The 20,379-nt window shown below is 34.8% G+C and overlaps 1 protein-coding gene across 2 annotated transcripts in view; it reads right to left on the bottom strand.

Moving 5' to 3' along the window:
* Positions 1 to 1,407: 1,407 nt before the first annotated feature.
* The window catches only part of KCTD8 (potassium channel tetramerization domain containing 8), a 353,159-nt gene continuing 334,187 nt past the window's right edge, over positions 1,408 to 20,379 (bottom strand). The window contains exon 5 of one of the 2 annotated variants that reach the window (XM_053700871.1): positions 1,408 to 2,302. In XM_053700871.1, coding sequence (XP_053556846.1) covers positions 1,918 to 2,302 — 385 coding nt within the window. In that variant the 3' untranslated portion in view covers positions 1,408 to 1,917. Of the gene's footprint in view, positions 2,379 to 20,379 lie in introns of both variants that reach the window. The other variant, XM_053700870.1, reaches the window with a different exon arrangement.

The raw sequence follows: 20,379 nt of genomic DNA, 5'->3' as shown, positions 1-20,379 counted from the left end.
TATAGCAATACTGCATTTATTCTCAAAATTAGGTTAAAGGGACAGTCTACACCAGCATTTGTATTGTTTAAAAAGATAGAATATCCCTTTATTACCCATTCCCTAGTTTTGCACAACCAACACAGTTATATAAAAAAAAACATTTAACCTAAGTGATTACCTTGTATCTAAGCCTCTTATTTCAGTTCTTTTCACAGACATCCATTTTAGCCAATCAGATCTGGCTCTCCTGAACTCCATGTGCATGAGCACAGTGTTATCTATATGGCACACATGAACTAACACCCTCTAGTAGTGAAAAAATGTCAAAATGCCCTGAGAGAAGAGGCGGCCTTCAAGGGCTTAGAAATTAGCATAGGAACCTCCTAGGTTTAGCCTTCAACCAAGAATGCCAAGAGAACAAAGCAAAATTTGTGATAAAAGTAAAGTTTATTTTGGACTAGACTGTCCCTTTAAGTATACTGTTTTTTGATTTTTGTATTTTTTTTGGGGGGGGGGGGGTTAAGTAAGGAGGATTAAATAAGCATAAACTGCTCATGTATCTTTTTTTCATTTACCTTGCTTATAGTGTTTTTTAAACAATGTATACTTTTACCACTCATCAGTTGTAGCCTTCTTAGATGTCATTTTTGCTTCCATTCAAGTAACAACATTATTACATGCATACCTAAGGATACTATTTTAATGTGAATTGTTGGAGTAAGACAATTAATTGTTAAAGTTGCTGAAGGTTCACAAAAATGTGGAAAGTTTAGAGAATTAAAAAATAAGATTATAAGGAGTCTGCCGAGAGATATGTGAAGGGCAGAAATGCTAAAGAATAGAAGGGTAGGACGTAAGGCACTATATGCCACTTTTATCACATGGGATACAATTTAAAGATTGAAACAGAAACCAGTTAATGAGACCAACCATAATTTTTATTAATGTGCTAGGTAGACTGAAAGCTCTACAAGAAGATGTACAATGTTGAGTTTGGTCAATAAGTTAGTGCCCATTTAATTTTAAATTATTTTTCTGAATGCAATACAATACAATTATCCTCTCTCGCTGTTTGCAAGTTCTTTTCCATGTCGATGGATTTCCATTAGCATAATCCTATTGTCCTTTTGAATTAACATTGTAATGAAATAAACACTGGATTAGCCTGAACAAAATATATAGTATAATATGAGAATACATTGTTAAGAAACAGATTCATTTGTTTTTAACGATATGGCAAATCTGGCATTTCATTGAAATTAAATAAAATGTCTGTTGCCTAATGTGATTAATTTGCAGTTTACATGAATAATCCTAGCTATCACTAAAATTGGAATAACAATAACAGTGTATAATAAAATTACACTGATCGCATACGGGCAACACCAGACAACTCATCATTCTAAACATCAAAACACAAATCACTCATCAAAAAAACATTACATTCCATTTATCCTGTTCCATAGAAAAACATACGTTTCTAATATATATATTTTTTATTCAGGCAACACAAAGACCTCACTGTATTTTGATGTTTTATTTCTAAAGTCATTCTCATGCTATTTATACGTTTACTTTATTGCATTCACATGATGCTCATTTAGGAATGCTCACTTAATAACTGGTATTGAATTTTATCTGTGGCGATTTTTGTCATAGAAGTTGTTACAAAGAAAATTTAACAGCATAAAGTGAACAATTATCTGCATCAATCATCTATATGATGCAAAGGTTGTAATGGAAGTGGATAGATAGTAAAATTAAAATCATGCAAATTATGATTTTGAGTACTTGCCATTTGTTTTTGTTTACATGATTATTGTAAGTACAGAAATCCTTGTGTTTTTTTAAAATGTCATTAAGCAGATAAAATCAAAGAACTGATTTGATGTTCACAAAAAACACTTGAACAAGATATATGTAAACAGATTGTTCCTAGACATTATATTTTTCCAATAATTCCATCTGCCATGGACGCTTTTTTTCTGGAAAATAATCTGGTATTTTAATTTGTTGAAACTCCAGTATACATTTTTTCATTTCTTCTTCAATACTTGGCTTCTCACAGACTTTCTTTTTAGACAGGTTTGTATCCCGAGACTTGCTAATTAAAGTCTGAAAGAGCTCACTATTCCTACGTTTTTCTGGTTGTGGCACCCAATGAACCTGGTTTTTCTTTGATGGACGATCTAGAGTTAAGGTATTTTGTTTTTGAGGAGTTACATGCTGTAACACAGATGTATTTTCTTGTGGCGTGCTGGCTTCCGATTGGCTATCACAGCTGGAAGTAGATAATTCATTGCATGATGTCCCACTCTCGCTACCTTTGTCTGTCACTTTTCCATGCTTTCTTTCTTCACAATCTTGTTTTGGAGACAGGGATTTCTGTGAGGATCCTAGAAAACAAAACAAAAAAAATGTATATATTTTACATCATTAGAAAACTAACTACAGTGAAAAATGAAATGCTGCAGTACATATTTGAACCTTTTCTACATATGGCTTTTAACATTCTTTATACCAGCAGACTTTTCTTTCACTGAGGCAAAATTCAAGAGGAAAATGTCAAATATGATTTATTATCAGGTAGATTACGAGTTATGCGCGCTATAGGGAATTTAACAAATGTAACAAAAGTTGCGTTATTTCACCCTCTATAGCGCTGCCATAACAAGTTTTGAAACAGCCGGCTTGTGTGTGCGATATGGTTGCGCTGAGCTCCATACTGCACAAAAAACAAGCGCTGTTTTGACGTGCTCATGCACGCTTTTCCCATAGACATCAATGGGGAGAGCGGGTTAGAAAAAAACCCACTTAGTTATCTTAAAGCTTTACCTTAGATTAAGCTGCAAATAACCTCCTGCACCCCTTTCTATATCATGCAGCATGAATGGTAAACCACTTATTTTAAACAGAATATTGTTTATTGCCACTTTGAAATGGCTGCCAAGCTCTGCCCACTAATGACATCACAATTTGGGCTGCATATGGCGTCCTATCACTAAAGGCTCACTAGTTGGATTCAACAGCTGTCAATGCTATTCAGCAGAGTGTCTAGATGCAGCCCAGATTGTGATGTCAGCAGTGGGTGGAGCTTGGTAGCCATTTCAAACTGGCCAGAATCAATATTAATTATAAAATTACTTTTTTACTGTCCTGCTGCATGATATATAAAATGGTGCTGGAGGCTATTTGCAGCTTAATCTAAGGTAAGACTTCAAGATAACTAAGGTGTTGACTCTCCCTTTAATGTGTCCACCCACTATTTCATAGATGAGGTTCAAGGGTACCATTTCAATACACATTACCTAATTCTTATGGCAGTCACACTACATCAACATGAAAAAAAGCAAATAGTGTTGTGTAGTGTATTAGCCTCCAATGCTTCATACACAGATTGATAAATAGAGCCCTAAAAGTGGAATTATTGAAAATATTTTTTTACACCGGTAATTTAACATGTTACATTGGCACTTGTTTAAGGGTCTTGTCCCTGTCCACTTTTGTATGTGCACACAAATGTAAAGATTTAATTTTTAGCCTTTGAAAAATAAATTTGATTAATGCTATTTCCAGTATTACTGACAATGTCCAAAACACCAAAGACCTTGAAAGAGGCTAATAAGAAAAATAGCGTTGTGGAATAACACCAGGGGGTCTATTTATGATAGCGCAGATGGACATGATACGATGTCGGCATTTATCATTTTATATATATATATATATATATATATATATATATATATATATATATATATATATATATATATATATAAATAGGCCCCCAAATGATTAAGGATTTTCTATACCAAGAGGTTGGCTATTTCCTAGAAAGGGGTGAACCCATGCAGTACAAAATCCATTAGCATTAAAAATATTTAGTAAATTAGTCCAAAGAACAAGAAAAACATGCTAGCATTAGTTTAAAACATTCAGTGGTAGAAACAGATATATATATTTCCACTACAACTTTCTTTTAGCATATCTTGGGCATTTTAGACAATACTTTTTGTACATTTACTTATCACCAATGTTGGATAGTGATTCCATGGGGTAGATTTATCAAACAGCGGATGCTGCAATCTACCCCTGTAGTTTCAGGTTCCCCTGAAACTGAAGTTAAGAAACAGTGGTCTTAAGACCGCTGCTCTTTAACTCGTCTGCCACCTCTGAGGAAGTGGACAGCAATCAGATACTATCGGGGTGATTGACAACCCCTGCTAGTGGCCGATTGGTATGCTGTCGGCATTTATCGATGTGCGGCAGACATGATCCACTACAGCAGATCATGTCCACCCGCACAATGAAAAATCGGCCCCCATAAGTCATAAAAAACACTTTTAACCCCTAAAACTCCAGCCCCCCATAAACAAACATTTAAAACCCCTAACCTAACACCCCCAAACTTAACCCAAATTAAAATACACAAAAATTACAAAATTAATCCTAACTACCATAAACAAATAAACTTACCTGTAAAAATAAATAAAACCTAATCTTACCTTTAAAAAAACCCTAACATCACTAAAAAAAACAAAAAACTAACCCCTAGATTACGAGTTTTGTCAGTAAAGACTTGCGGTGCTAACGAGCCTTTTTTTTCCAGCACTCCCTTAAGCCAACGCTGGTATTACGAGTTTTCTGAATGGCTGCGTTAGCCTCAGAAAAGTGATCTTTGAGCAAATTTAGCTCCACTTCAAACCTCAACATCAGCGTTGCTGTTACGGTAGCGGTAAGCCGGAAAAACATGCTTGTGCACGATTTCCCCACCGTATACAATGGGGCTGAGCTGGCTGAAAAAAACCTAACACCTGCAAAAAAAGCAGCGTTCAGCTCCTAACGCAGCCCCATTGTTTCCTATGGGAAAATACTTTCTAAGTCTACACCTAACACCATAACATGAACCCCGAGTCTATACACCCCTAATCTTACACTTATTAACCCCTAATCTGCTGCCCCCGACATCCTTGCCACCTGCATTATACTATTAACCCCTAATCTGCCGCTCCAGACACCTCCACCACCTACATTATCCCTATGAACCCCTAATCTGCTGCCCCCAACTTCGCCGTCACCTATATTAAATTTATTAACCCCTAATCTGCCCCCCCCAACGTCGCCGCCACCTACCTACACTTATTAACTCCTAATCTGCCCTCCCTAACATTGCCGCAATTTACCTACAATTATTAACCCCTAATCTCCCGCACCCAACATCGCTGCTACTATAATAAAGTTATTAACCCCTAAACCTAAGTCTAACCCTAACCCTAACCCCCCCAAGTTAAATATAATTTAAATTAAACAAAATAAATTTACTATATTTAAATAAATTATTCCTATTTAAAACTAAATACTTACCTATAAAATAAACCATAAGATAGATACAATATAACTAATAGTTACATTGTAGCTATTTTATGATTTATTTTTATTTTACAGGCAACTTTGTATTTATTTTAACTAGGTACAATAGCCATTAAATAGTTAATAACTATTTAATAGCTACCTAGTTAAAATAATTACAAAATTACCTGTAAAATAAATCCTAACCTAAGTTACAAATACACCTGACACTACACTATCAATAAATTAAATAAATTAAATACAATTATCTAAAATAAAATACAATTAAATAAACTAAACTATATTACAAAAAAAACAAACACTAAATTACAAAAAAAATTACAAGAAGTTTAATCTAATTACACCTAATCTAAGCCCCCTAATAAAATAAAAAAGCCCACCAAAAAAATAAAATTCCCTACCCTATACTAAATTACAAAAGTAATCAGCTCTATTACCAGCCCTTAAAAGGGCTTTTTGCGGGGCATTGCCCCAAAGTAATCAGCTCTTTTACCTGTAAAATAGAAGAAATACAATACCCCCCCCCTCATTGTATCTATCTTATGGTTTATTTTATAGGTAAGAATTTAGTTTTAAATAGGAATAATTTATTTAATTATAGTAAATTAATTTTGTTCAATTTAAATTATATTTAACTTAGGGGGGTGTTAGGGTTAGACTTAGGTTTAGGGGTTAATAACTTTATTATAGTAGCGGCGACGTTGGGTGCGAGAGATTAGGGGTTAATTGTAGGTAGGTTGCGGCGATGTTAGGGAGGGCAGATTAGGGGTTAATAAAATTTATTATAGTGTTTGCGAGGAGGGAGTGTGGCGATTTAGGGGTTAATATATTTATTATAGTGGCGGCGATATTCGGTCAGCAGATTAGGGGTTAATAAGTGTAGGTAGGTGGCGGCGACGTTGGGGGGGCAGATTAGGGGTTAATAAATTTAATATAGGTGTCGACGATGTTAGGGGCAGCAGATTAGGGGTTCATAGGTATAATGTAGGTGGCGGCGGTGTCCAGTCGGCAGATTAGGGGTTAAATCATTTTATTATAGTGTTGTGATGTGGGGGGAGCTCGGTTTAGGAGTTCATAGGTAGTTTATGGGTGTTAGTGTACTTTGAAGCACTGTAGTTAAGAGCTTTATGTTCCGGCTTTAGCCCATAAAACTCTTAACTACTGACTTTTAAATGCGGTTGGAGTCTTGGAGGTAGAGGCTCCACCGCTCACTTTCTCCAAGACTCGTAATACCAGCGTTAGGCAAATCCCATTAAAAAGATAGGATACGCAATTTACATAAGGGAATTTGCGGTAGCCTCGAGTTGCGGAAGAAAAGTGAGCAGTGAGCCTGTACCTGTCAGACTCGTAATACCAGCGTTAGGTGAAAAGCAACGTTGGGACCTCTCAACGCTGCTTTTTAAGGCTAATGCAAAACTCGTAATCTAGGCGCTACATTACTAAAAATATAAAATCCTAACATTGCAAAAAATAAAAAAAAAATAGTATTACAAAAAATAAAAATCCTTACTTTACAAAAAAAAATCCTAACATTACATATAATAATGTCTAAATTTAATTGTTGAAAAAAAAATAAATAATGTAATCCTATACCCCTTATGAAAAGCAACCCCAAAATACCCCCCTATTCTATATATATATATATATATATATATATATATATATATATATATATATATATATATATATATATAGATAGATATATATATATATATATATATATATATTTGACAAGGCTTGCTACATGTACTTATCGTAAACCCTTGGCCAGAAATACAATACTGAGAGATGATTCTTGCCATCTCGACCATCTAAAGAGAGGCATACCGAAGGCTCAATACTTACGCCTTAGGAGGAATTGTACAGAATTAACAGAATATTGCTCCCAGGCTAGAGAATTGACAAATAAACTGACAGATAGGGGCTAATAAAGAAATTTACTATTACAAACAGAAAAACAAGTAGCAACTCTAGATAGAGAAAACTTACTTCAAGGGAGGAATAATCTAGATAGGACCATGATATTTAATAAGACTGTACTGCCTAATCAAAATCTTCTGTTTGTTACACAATTTAGTAAACAATATAATCAGATTTGCAGTATAGTCAAGAATAATTTGACCATCCTAAAAGGAGACGAGGCCTTAAAGGATATCCTAACATCTGGAGTTAAATGCATAGCACGTAAAGCCCCTACCATAAGAGAGATAACTAGTAAGCAGTTCACTGAAAAAAGTAACAGTGGGCTCTAATTGGCTAAGCCTAAAATCAGGATGTTTTAAATGTGGCCATGTACCATGTAAAGGGTGCACGAGTATAACTGTGACTGACACTTTTTCTTCACATGTGACGAATCAAACATTTCATTCATTAGGGACAGGATTGACTGTAACTCCCAATATGTGGTCTATTTAGTTAATTGCTTATTTTGCTCTTGCCAATATTTAGGCATAACTACCCGCCCATTGAAAGATAGGATTCGTGAGCACCTGCGCTCTTTGGATGACAAAGAGCCCAGAACACCTGTAGCTAAACAATTCAGATTGCATGGTATGGGTCCCAAATATTTCTCATTTATAGGCATTGATTTAATCAAAAAACATCCTAGAGGGGGAAATAGGGAAAAAAGCCTTAGGAAAAAAGAAGTCTTTTGGATTGTGAAATTACATACTAGAGCACCGGAGGGCATCAACAAGAGGATGGATGTTAACCTATTTGTTGAATAGACCTCTGCTGCCCAGTTATCTAATTCTTTCAAAATTCTTATCTTGATTTGTCAAAAAGTTAGTCTCTACTAAAGTTTGTCTTTACCTATTTTCTAGCTTACCAATATGGTTAAATCATTACAGTCCCTTAGCTCCTTAATCTGTTCAAATTAAAATCAAAATTTATTTGAAAATTAATATAGTACAAATGCTAATTGCTGTAGTAATGTTCCCTCATTTGAAATTAGATATTTTTCTTTTTTATTAGCATCCATATATTTTTTAATTTATTTAGGTTTATTACTATTAAATGTTTATTTTTAATTATTTGTTCTATATATAGATCATGATATACAAAAAACAAAAATAGTTTTTTTTAAAAAATTTATTTTCTTTCTTTTTTCCTATACAATTGATAGTTAATTGGTTAAGATTGGATGTATGTACTGTTATCTAGTTCTCACATATTTGATACCTGGTAACAAAGTTTATATATACATTTCTATTATTCATATGGTTCTTAACCAGTAATTTATGTCCTATCCCCATCTACATGTATCACTCACATTTCTATTTCTATTTTTATCTTTCTTACATTATATTTTTATTTTTATCTGTTATTGTTGTATTTATTAATTGTACTTTCTTTATTATTGAGGAAACATTAGTTTTTGAACATATCACAATATATGTCTATATTATAATATGCACTATTACCACTGCAGACTTCTATATATATGAAGTCTTAGAACTTAGTTGTTTACACATGTATATATCTATAAGGAAAAGAATGAGTGGTTGACTTGTTTACAACAAACGATCTCATCACATATCACAGGTGTAATTGCTATCCTATTTACCAAATGGTACTTTGATTGGTTGTTTTGCTGTTTATAAGTCTATCCACACCTTGAACACATCACCTCTGATGAAGCGCATGTGCGCATGCGTGAAACGCGTCAGATGTTAATGTCCTGGCTTCACCTTTGTACCTGCACTCTGCCAATAAACTGGTTTTGAACTGACCTTGGATGTAGCTTCGGCCTCTATTTTGTCCTCCTTTGGGGATTTCCTGCTTCATATATATATATATATATATATATATATATATATATATATATATATATATATCTGACAAGGCTTGCTACAGTCAAAATGTTAGTATAAAGTGCATTGCTTTGCTGTTGTTACCTGCTGAAACCAATTAGCGAATGATATACAGCAGAAATGCTGCATGTGCATTTTCTGTTCTGAGAGAACATTTTTGGAGCTAAATTATATGAAAAGGGAACAAAATAAATAATGAAAGTAAATTGCAAACTTGTTTAATGGCATATCTAAATATTTCAAATTACAATCTCAAAGTGTTTACTGTACCTTTAAGTTTTGCAGAGTATTATTTTAATCACTTGCGTGCACATTAAAATAATGTTAATAAATGTATACATTTGTATTCCCCTTGTTCATGTTTTCTGTTATAAATGATTTTTAAACATTTCAAGCAAGAAAATAAACGCCTAGATTTAGAGTTCTGCGTTAGCCGTCAAAACCAGCGTTAAGGGGCCCTAACGCTGGTTTTGGCTGCCCGCTGGTATTTAGAGTCAGTCAGGAAAGGGTCTAACGCTCACTTTCCAGCCGCGACTTTTCCATACCGCAGATCCCCTTACGCCAATTGCGTATCCTATCTTTTCAATGGGATCTTTCTAACGCTGGTATTTAGAGTCTTGGCTGAAGTGAGCGTTAGAACTCTAACGATTGCTAGTGTAGTGTTAGGTTTAATTGTAACTTAGGTTAGGATTTATTTTACAGGTAAGTTTGTAATTATTTTAACTAGGTAGCTATTAAATAGTAAATAACTATTTGATAGCTATTGTACCTAGTTAAAATAAATACAAAGTTGCCTGTAAAATAAATATAAATCCTAAAATAGCTACAATATAATTATTCGTTATATTGTAGCTATATTAGGGTATATTTTACAGGTAAGTATTTAGCTTTAAATAGGAATACTTTAGTTAATATTATTTATTTTATTTCGTTAGATTAAAATTATATTTAATTTAGGGGGGGTGTTAGGGTTATGGTTAGACTTAGCTTTAGGGGTTAATACATTTATTAGAGTAGCGGCAAGGTCCGGCCGGCAGATTAGGGGTTAATAAGTGTAGGTAGGTAGCGGCGACATTGGGGGGGGGGCAGATTAGGGGTTAATAAATATAATATAGGGGTCGGCGATGTTAGGGGCAGCAGATTAGGAGTAGGTTGCGGCGGTTACGGAGCGGCAGATTAGGGGTTAATAATAAAATACAGGGGTCAGCGATAGCGGGGGCTGCAGATTAGGGGTTAATAAGTGTAAGGTTAGGGGTGTTTAGACTTGGGGTTCATGTTAGGGTGTTAGGTGCAGACTTAGGAAGTGTTTCCCCATAGGAAACAATGGGGCTGCGTTAGGAGCTGAACGCTGCTTTTTTGCAGGTGTTAGGTTTTTTAAAGCTCAAACTGCCCAATTGTTTCCTATGGGGGAATCGTGCACAAACACGTTTTTGAAGCTGGCCACGTCCGTAAGCAACGCTGGTATTGAGGGTTGAAGTGGCGGTAAATTATGCTCTACGCTCCCTTTTTGGAGCCTAACGCAGCCCTTCAGAGAACTCTCAATACCAGCATTATTTAAAAGGTGCGGGGGAAAAAAAACATGCATAGCTAACGCACCCCTTTGGCCGCAAAACTCTAAATCTACACTGCTATGTATAATATGCATTGCTAAAAATAGATGTTTACTGTTAAGCAGTTAAAGGCTAGAGTTATTGCATATTTCATGTGCTATCACAGTCTGCATTCTCAACAATAAAAAGTATTTCCATCTAAGCCATGAAAATTCTGTGAAATATCTCTTAAAACTACAATCTCCATGACCGATTCACCCTGCATTTGAGTTGCTATTCCTGAAACTTCAATGAAAAACTCTTAAATAGATTTTCATATGTACTCTTACTACATTTTTGAAACTTCATTTGAAACGTATCAGCATACAGTACTACAGTCCTTTAAAGACACATAAAACCCAAAATGGTTATTTCATGATTTAGAGGGAGCATAGAATTTGAAACAACTTTCCAATTTACTTATATTATCAATTTTGCTTGGCTCTCTTGATATCCTTTGTTGAAAAGTATACCTAGATAGGCTCTGGAGCTGAGAACTAGCTGCTTATTGGTGGCTGCACATATATGCCTCTTGTTATTGGTTCACCTGGTGTGCTCAGCTAGCTCCCAGGAGTGCATTGCTGCTCCTTTAATAAAGGATATCAAGAGAATGAAACAAAATTTATAAATAGAAGTAAATTATAAAGCTGTTTAAAATTGCATGCTCTATCTGTATCATGAAAGAAAAAATTGGGGTTTTATGTCGCTTTAAGCTAGAAAACTACAAAAAAAATAATTTTTAATTAAAAACACAACTTAAAGGACCAGTCAACACAGTAGATTTGCATAATCAACACATGCAAGATAACAAGACAATGCAATAGCACTTAGTCTGAACTTCAAATGAATAGTAGATTTTTTTTCTGACAATTTTAAAAGTTATGTATATTTCCACTCCCCCTATACCATGTGACAGCCATCAGCCAATCACAAATACATACAGTACCATATGACAGCCACCAGCCAATCACAAATGCATATACGCTTATTCTGTGAATTCTTTTGACATGCTCAGTAGGAGCTGGTGACTCAAAGGGGTCAATTAACTATTGTGCGGATGGACATGATACGATGTAGCATATCATGTCCGCCACACATCAATAAATGCAGACAGCATACACTGTCGGCATTTATCATTGCACTAGCAGTTCTTGTGTACTACTGGTGCAATACCGCCCCCTGCAGATTCGAATACAATCGGCCTCTAGCAGGGGGTGTCAATCAGCCCGATGGTATTTGATCGGGCTGATTGCTGTCCGCCACCTCAGAGGTGGTGGACGAGTTAAGGAGCAGTGGTCTTAAGACCGCTGCCTCTTAACTTCCACTTCAGGCGGAACTTAAGCGGAGTGGGACGGAAGCAGCATCCGCTGCTTCATATATCTACCCCAAAAAGTTTAAATATAAAAAGACTGTGCTTTTTTTTAATGGAAGTAAATTGGAAAGTTGTTTAAAATTGCATGCTCTATCTGAATAATGAAAGTTTAATTTTGATTTGAGTGTCCCTTTAAAGGGACAGTAAACCTACCAAATAATGTTACATAATTCTGCACATAGTGCAGAATTATATAACATTAGCTTAGTGACAGCTTTCTAAAGCAAAGGACTGCAGAGATATTGTACTATGCTATTAAACTAAATGTAGCTCGCTCCCGCTACCAGTCTAGAGCAGGAGCGAACTACATTGAGTTTAATAGCGTGATCGGGCCGGCTGTGAGTAGACAGCATGCCTGCGATGCACTTAGGAGAAAAAAACAGACTCGCTCAGTAGAGCCAGGAGCGGTGTTCTGTAAAATTAAATTTTCGTAGTACAATATCTCTGCAGTCCTTTGCTTTAGAAAGCTGTCACTAAGCTAATGTTATATAATTCTGCACTATGTGTTAAATTATATAACATTATTTGGTAGGTTTACTGTCCCTTTAATAAAATAATATTTATGATGTCTAAAATAACATGATTACACATTCAAAGAGACTATGTTACTATTATTGTATAGTATTTTTAATTCAATTAATTGTTCATATTTCTACATGACTTAAATTGTTTGCAAAACAAGTTATGCAGCAATGGAAGACAAAACCGTATGATGGAATAAAAAAAATCTTTGTTCAAAGCTAAACCTAGGTAGGCTCATATGCTAATTTCTAAGCCCTTGAAGGCCGCCTCTTATCTCAGTGCATTTTGACAGTTTTTAAAGTTAGACAGTGCTAATTCACGTGTGCAACATAGATAACACAGTGCTAACTCCTGTGTAGTTACTTATAAATCAGCAATGATTGGCTAAAATGCAAGTCTTTCAAAATAACTGAAATAAGGGGGCAGTTTGCAGAGGCTTAGATACAAGGTAATCACAGATATAAAAAGTGTATTAATATAAATGCGTTGGTTATGCAAAACTGTGGAATGGGTAATAAAGGGATTATCTATCTTTTTAAACAATAACAAATTTGGTGTCAATTTAAGTCCACAGCATCTGTCTTCCTCAGTTTTGTTATATAGTTTTAATTTATCTAAACTTTAAAAAAAAAAAGAAGCAGAAACCAAGCTTCCGTTGCAGAAGGATGTAAGATAGCACAATTAAAATTATCTTTGCAAGAGATATACTTTGCTGGAGTAGTATAAGAAGTAGATCATTCAATTTCCATGCAAATTTCATTTTTTTTTCTTTTTACTTTAAAATATGCTTTTGTAAGTGCATGATGGAGAATGTTTTATTTCACTGTCCATTTCCATTAAATTGTAGTAAATGTCCAATATTCTTCATTACACATTAGGTCAGGATAAAGAAAGTGCTGCAGATGAAGGGCTTTCAAACTCCGAATGAGCACTTTACCATTATACTGTATATTACTAACAGCAATGACGCCATTGCTATAACTCCATATTCATACTCAGTGAAAGAAGATCTGTTTCATTATCATCCTAAAATACCTTTATTACATTTCCTAATGCAAATACAGATTTTATTCCAGCATTTCTTGCAGATGAAGGTGTAACAAAAATTAGGTGATCAGTGTAGCAGATTTGAGTGTGGATTGTAGAGGTGGGTAAGGAGGATGTACGGAGAATGTTACAATAGTCTGAAAATACTTAAAGGAACACTAAACAAAAAAAATAAATATTTCATGATTCAGGTAGAGAATACAATTTTAAACAACATTGCAATTTACTTCTATTATCTAATTTGCTACATTCTTTAGATATCCTTTGTTGAAGAAATAGCAATGCACATGTGTGAGCCAATCCCACAAGGCTTCTATGTGCAGCACCCAATCAGCAGCTACTGAGCCTATCTATATATGCTTGTCAGCAAATAATTTTAAGAGAATGAAGCAAATTAGATAATAGAAGCAAATTAGAAAGTTGTTTAAAAGTACATGCTCTTTCTAAATCATGAAAGAAAAAAATGTGGATTTTATGTCCCTTTAAGTAGTCTGAATGATTTGATAGATGTAATTTCTTAAGGAGAGTCTGAACAAAATGGTTGGTACCAGGACAGTGGATGTAATTGCTGTTAGGCAAATGATTATAGTAGTACTGCTATGGAGTGTGATAATTAAATCAGTTTGAAAAATGTGTAGGTAAAAGTGTGACTTCTAGGAGAAAATGACAAAGAAGAAATGAATTATACAAGACAGGTATTTGTAAGTGATGTCAACAGATGAAGACAGCATCTTTATGTCATTTGCATAAATGTGGTATAGAAAGTCAAATGATTAGTGTAAATATACCGATATTAAAGGGACATGAAACCCATTTTTTTTTTCTTTCGTGATTTAGAAAGAGCATGTCATTTTAAACAACTTTCTAATGTACTTCTATTATCTAATTTGCTTCATTCTCTTGATATCACTTGCTGAAAAGCATATCTAGATATGCTCAGTAGTGGCTGATAGGTAGATGCACATAGATGCCTTGTGTGATTGGCTCACACATGTGCATTGCTATTTCTTCAACAAAGGATATCTAAAGAATTGAGCAAATTAGATAATAGAAGTAAATTGGAAAGTTGTTTAAAATTGCATGCCCTATCTGACTCATGAAAGTTTAATTTTGACTAGACTGTCCCTTTAACACATAAATATATATAAGTATATACATATATATTTACTGGGAACAAACAATAACCATAGATTTTCAGTTTGTTTGTTCTTTCTACCACCCCACACCCGCCAACTTTCCCCCAAAAAACTGCCTGGTGCAGTTATTTTATTAAAATGTAAAAATGCTACAATTTTATTTTTTTATATGATACACACCACTGTATTTTGGGTGACATTTATAAAATTAACAATAGATCTGACCTCTGTTAATTTTATAAGCGCTAATTGCTACCACATGTAATGGCTGATTATTCTTTGCAAGCCCGCAAATGGGCAAATCTGCCCATTTGCGGGCACTCAATAAATTAGCACTCCACTTGTAATAAAGCCCTAACTGTTCTCATCTAATCAGCCTTTTATTGCCTGCTGTTGTTACCTAGGTGTTCAGTAGATGGGCGCCATGTACTAAATGGTGGGCGGACAGCTTCTTAGCTCGCGAAGCTGTCCGCCCGCCTTCGCTACACACGGGTAGAGGATCTATTGATCCGCTTGCCCGTATGTATCATTACACACTCATCGGAGTGTGTAATGCCCGCCCCTTCAATCGCGCGACCAATCACGCGACTGAAGGGGCTGTCAATCACCGAGAGCGAGCGTGCTCTCAGTGATTTTGCTTCGCCACCTAAGAGGTGGCATAGGGTGTAGGAAGCAGCGGTCTAATGACCGCTGCTTCTTACAATGCGGGAAGCAGGCTCGCATATGCGAACCTGCTCCACAAAGGCTCCGGAGCAGCTTTCGCGGCTTCGTACATGGAGCCCGATATGTGCATTCAAAGGTTTCAGATACCTCCTTGTTTGTTGCAGTTTCACAATAATTAATTTTTCTCCAAAAATAGCCGAACAGGATGAGCAGCCAAAACCTCCGAATACACATATCTAGTGTTCAGCACTGATCTGACAAGCCTTAAAGCATTTTGCTTCTTTCACTATGTATGCAATTAATCCTTTCTACAGGGATGGGTTTATGCACTTTTGAGATCTTCCCAGTTGAATATCTTTAAACATGCAAAATAATTGTAATTCATTTTTTATGTTTTATTGTGATTTAAATAGAAATACTTTACATTCCAATGTTCCCTTTATTTTTAAATAGATATTTTAAAAAAAAAATCCTTTAATTGTCCATCATATATCATATAGCGGGTCCCCAAATATACATCTCTAAAGGAAAAAAAGGGGGGGATAAATTAGATAAAAACGATAAAAAAGACAGGATAATTAACCAATAGATACATCAACAAAGTTACCATTTATTCCAAATATCTATTAGTGAACCAGCTTGGTATCCCCACCCAGCAACCTTTTGTTCAAATCAATTATCCTTTTTTTTTCAAATCGATTATTATTTCCTTTTAACCCTCATCTCTTATAAGTACATGCCCTTTGTAGTTCAAAGGACACACTGTGTTCCCCTCTTATTCTTACTCTTATCTTAATTTTATACAGAAATCGATTCAGCATAGAGTGGATAAACATCAGCTCCCAGGTTAGAAGCACTTGCACATAAACAATTGTTACCTAGGCAACATACACTCTGCCGTCAAACCGCAGCCGCACCCGCCATAACGTAACAACGCATTACGCAAAACGTAAAAAAGACGCCCACTCTTAGACCTTTAAATGCCAGTACCTTAGATTAGCAAGCCACAAACTCCTCTGACGAAGAAGCAACCCCACGCTTCGAAACGCGTAAGGATTTACTTTTACAGAGTGTGGCTTAGCTCTTTTTTACCTCAGCGGCTGTGATTTGAAACAGTCTTCTAACTGCGGTCAATACGATACTTTTTAGACATACCCTCTTGACCGCCAACCTCGGCACTTTTGAGTGCTCTATCTTTGCTACTAGCAGCTTATCCCAGGCTGCCCTGACACATCCGTATTTATACTTCAACTCGCACAAACATAGCCTTTGCTAGCAATTGTTCAATTCAGTTCAACTCATTTAGCGAGATTACAGGCTTATAGAGCATCACACTACAGATTCACCTAATTAGGTAGAAACATTTAGTACTTCACGCTGTCACACACAGCGCCGTACATTTGCTTTTATCCATCAGACCACAGCAGGCTCTGACACCACCGTCAGTCTGTGGCCATCCACTACACACAATTACTGTCTGTACCGCACTTCAGGTACAGAGATACTTTGTTTCCTCACATACTGTGTCTGAGAGAACAAAAACTTTAGCAGCCTTTAACTCACCACAGCTGCAGGTCCTAGACACTCTAGGCACTCGAGGATTCCTCTTTTCTCACTACTGTCCACAGTATGTTTGGTCCTCACACACTATAAGTGTATCCAACTACCAGGGAATTTGACCAGTTCTTGTTTGGGACACAGAGGACACTACGTGAAGTGATTTCACTACCAGGATATACCCAATTAGCTTATCATCAGACACCTGCCTCCAGTAACACCTGCCTAAGGTGTATAAATATATACTTACACACCATTACTTACCTCATACAGATTGAGGTTAATAAATGTGAGTGCATTTCTTACACCTGTTTTGTATGTAATAAATATTTTTATTTATACAGTATTACGCTACGTACTCTTTTTCTTTCTTTGCCATATTTCATCCTACACGGTGAGAGCCAAGATCCAGATCGCACTACCATACTGCGGAGAGATACTAAGTCAACAATACCGGAGACCAGGAGACTCCAAGGTTGAAAGTACCATACACAAGCCTGGCATGAAATAAAAGAAATAAAAGATAAGAACATCTCCCAACACAGGAAAGACTGCCAAGACACACCGGAGAGATACCAACCAGACACTCAGACATTACCTCATATGATTGAGGTACCCTCTGGTAAGGGCACACTACTGGTCTCCTAGTACCAGTGTTGCAGTTATCGTTAAGTTTTGTTGACAAAATACATCTTGAACGTATAATATTCACCTTACCTGTTCTTATTCATCACCTGAACTTTTTTTGTGAGACAAAGGACATTTGTCTACTTCAACCGAGAGACATTTCATTTCATTTGATAGAACCTTATATATATTTACATATTCTTAGTATTTGTAGCACTGAATATCTTTCGACATTTCTCTTGTACATAATATATATATATATATATATATATATATATATATATACGCTGTCACGATAACTGAATTCCTGAAGTTAGCATGCCTGATCTTTCGCTCGCTCGCACGCTAACTTACTTTTAACTTGTAATACGTGTTAAAATTTAACTTTGAAATCAGTTAGCGCACCACTTATAATCTGCCCCATAATTTATTAAACAATGTATATATAACATATAATTATTGATCATTAAAAATATATTCTTTATATATACTTGAATATATACATAATTTGTGGCTTTTAGTGATTCTCTATTTGTGTGGCTTTTAAATATATGTGACAACAACAGAACATTGTAGACCACATACAGACCACTGCATGGGGTGTGGAAGATTTGCAAAATATTTTTGTCCCACCAACTTAAAAATTAACCATTCTCCACTGATGTTTTTGATCTAAAATTTGATTTGAAGGGCTCCATTTATTAAAGGAACACTGAACCCAAATTTTTGCTTTTATGATTCAGATAGATCATACAATTTTTCAGCAACTTTCTAATTTATTCCTATTATCAATTTTTCTTCGTTCTCTTGCTATCTTTATTTGAAAAAGAAGGCATCTAAGCTATCTTTTTATTTCAGGACTCTGGACAGCACTTGTTTATTGGTGGGTGAATTTATCCACCAATCAGCAAGAACAACCCAGGTTGTTCACAAAAAATGGGCCGGCATCTAAACTTACATTCTTGCTTTTCAAATAAAGATAGAAAGAGAATGAAGAACATTTGATAAAAAGAGTAAATTAGAAAGTTGCTTAAAATTGCATGCTCTATCTGAATCACGAAAGAAAAAATGTGGGTTCAGTGTCCCTTGAAGCAGGGGATGCTGCTTCGGAGCCCCATTGTTTCAGGCTCGCCTGAAACGGAAGTTAAGAAGCAGCGGTCATAAGAAGCGAATCGAATCATGTCTGCTCGACTATTAATAAATCTACCCCGAAAATGTGCTTACATTTTTTTCTTCATTTCCAAAAGAAAGGCATAAAATGTTACTGGAATTTGTTTATCGGATTAAATGGATATGAAAAAATATATAATAATTTCATGAAAGAATAGCATTATTTGTTTTCTTATTTTAAAATAACTGTATCCAAAATCATATGCTGAGCACAGTTTAAATATGTGGAATACAAAATAATTAAAGGGAATGTCAATTCAGATGAATCAGTGCCGGTTTTTAATAATCCTATTAAAAACAAGTTTTTATCAAAATTTACATTTCACTCATTTTCTTCAAATACTTACCTTTAATCATAATTTATTGTCAACAATTGTCTTTAGATATAGTGATTTAAAAATATTTAAACAATTTTGGGAATTTAAACATTTTGAGGTTAGATAAAATAAGTGTAGATGCGGAATTAAATATAAAACATAAAATGGGACATTTCTAAAAAGCTTGAATTATTTAAAGTCACTTCCTGCTATAAACTCATATGCTCATATGGAGATATGAGATTTCACAGTTAATGTAATCCTTCCTTTGATGTTTATACCTGCTCTTACAAGATAAAAAAAGAATATTCACTACATTATATATAAATATGTGTGTGTGTAATATTGAGGTCAATGCATACATACTAGAATCAGCAGATTCTAACTAAAATATTTATTTTTGCTTTGCTTTATTTTTATATATATATACTTTTTACAGAGGTTCACATACTATAACCTTTTATTTCTGTTTAAACAATATCATATTTATACACATTTCATCACAGAAATGTTGTCGCCTATAGGCATCTTAAGCCTGTAGCAGAACTATTAACTGGGGATACTGATAAGATGTAAAGATTATGAAATCACCTTGTACCATAAAATCATATCAAATCGATAGCTGTGTGTGTTAAAGAGGCATGAAAGGGATATCTTTAACTTTACTATACTGAATCACTTATATAGCAAAATAAAACGTTTTATGAATAATAAAATATCTTGCTTCGAAAACCTATGCTTACATCAATTGGTGTGTTTTAATTTTGCCCATCAATGGGGCAGGAGCATATATATCATTTCAGGACTTTGGATATCATGGCTGCGTTAACTTCTCCTCCCCATAGACTTCTATCGGACGTGGTGAAAAAAAAAACCCAGTTATCGCTCACACACTAATGCGATGCCGCTTTAGACCAACAGTGCTAAACCCGAAGTAAGAAATACTTTACATTCCAATGTTCTTTACATAGAATAAAATGTTCTTTTTTAAAAAATATATATTTCTATATATTTAAGATAATTTGTTGTAAAATATATATCAATACCTATATATCTATATGAATAGATAGATAGATAGATAGATAGATAGATAGATAGATAGATAGATGACATATAGAGATATATAGTATAAATAAATATATAGAAATATATTTTTAAAAATAAAAAGATAATTTTTTTCTTATTTTCTTATTGAAGAACATAATAATTTCAATTATT

This window comes from Bombina bombina, chromosome 2 (assembly GCF_027579735.1).
Source record: "Bombina bombina isolate aBomBom1 chromosome 2, aBomBom1.pri, whole genome shotgun sequence".
NCBI lineage: Eukaryota > Metazoa > Chordata > Amphibia > Anura > Bombinatoridae > Bombina > Bombina bombina.
The sequence above is the reverse complement of the archived record's forward strand: the minus strand, read 5'-3'. Positions and strand labels throughout refer to the sequence as shown.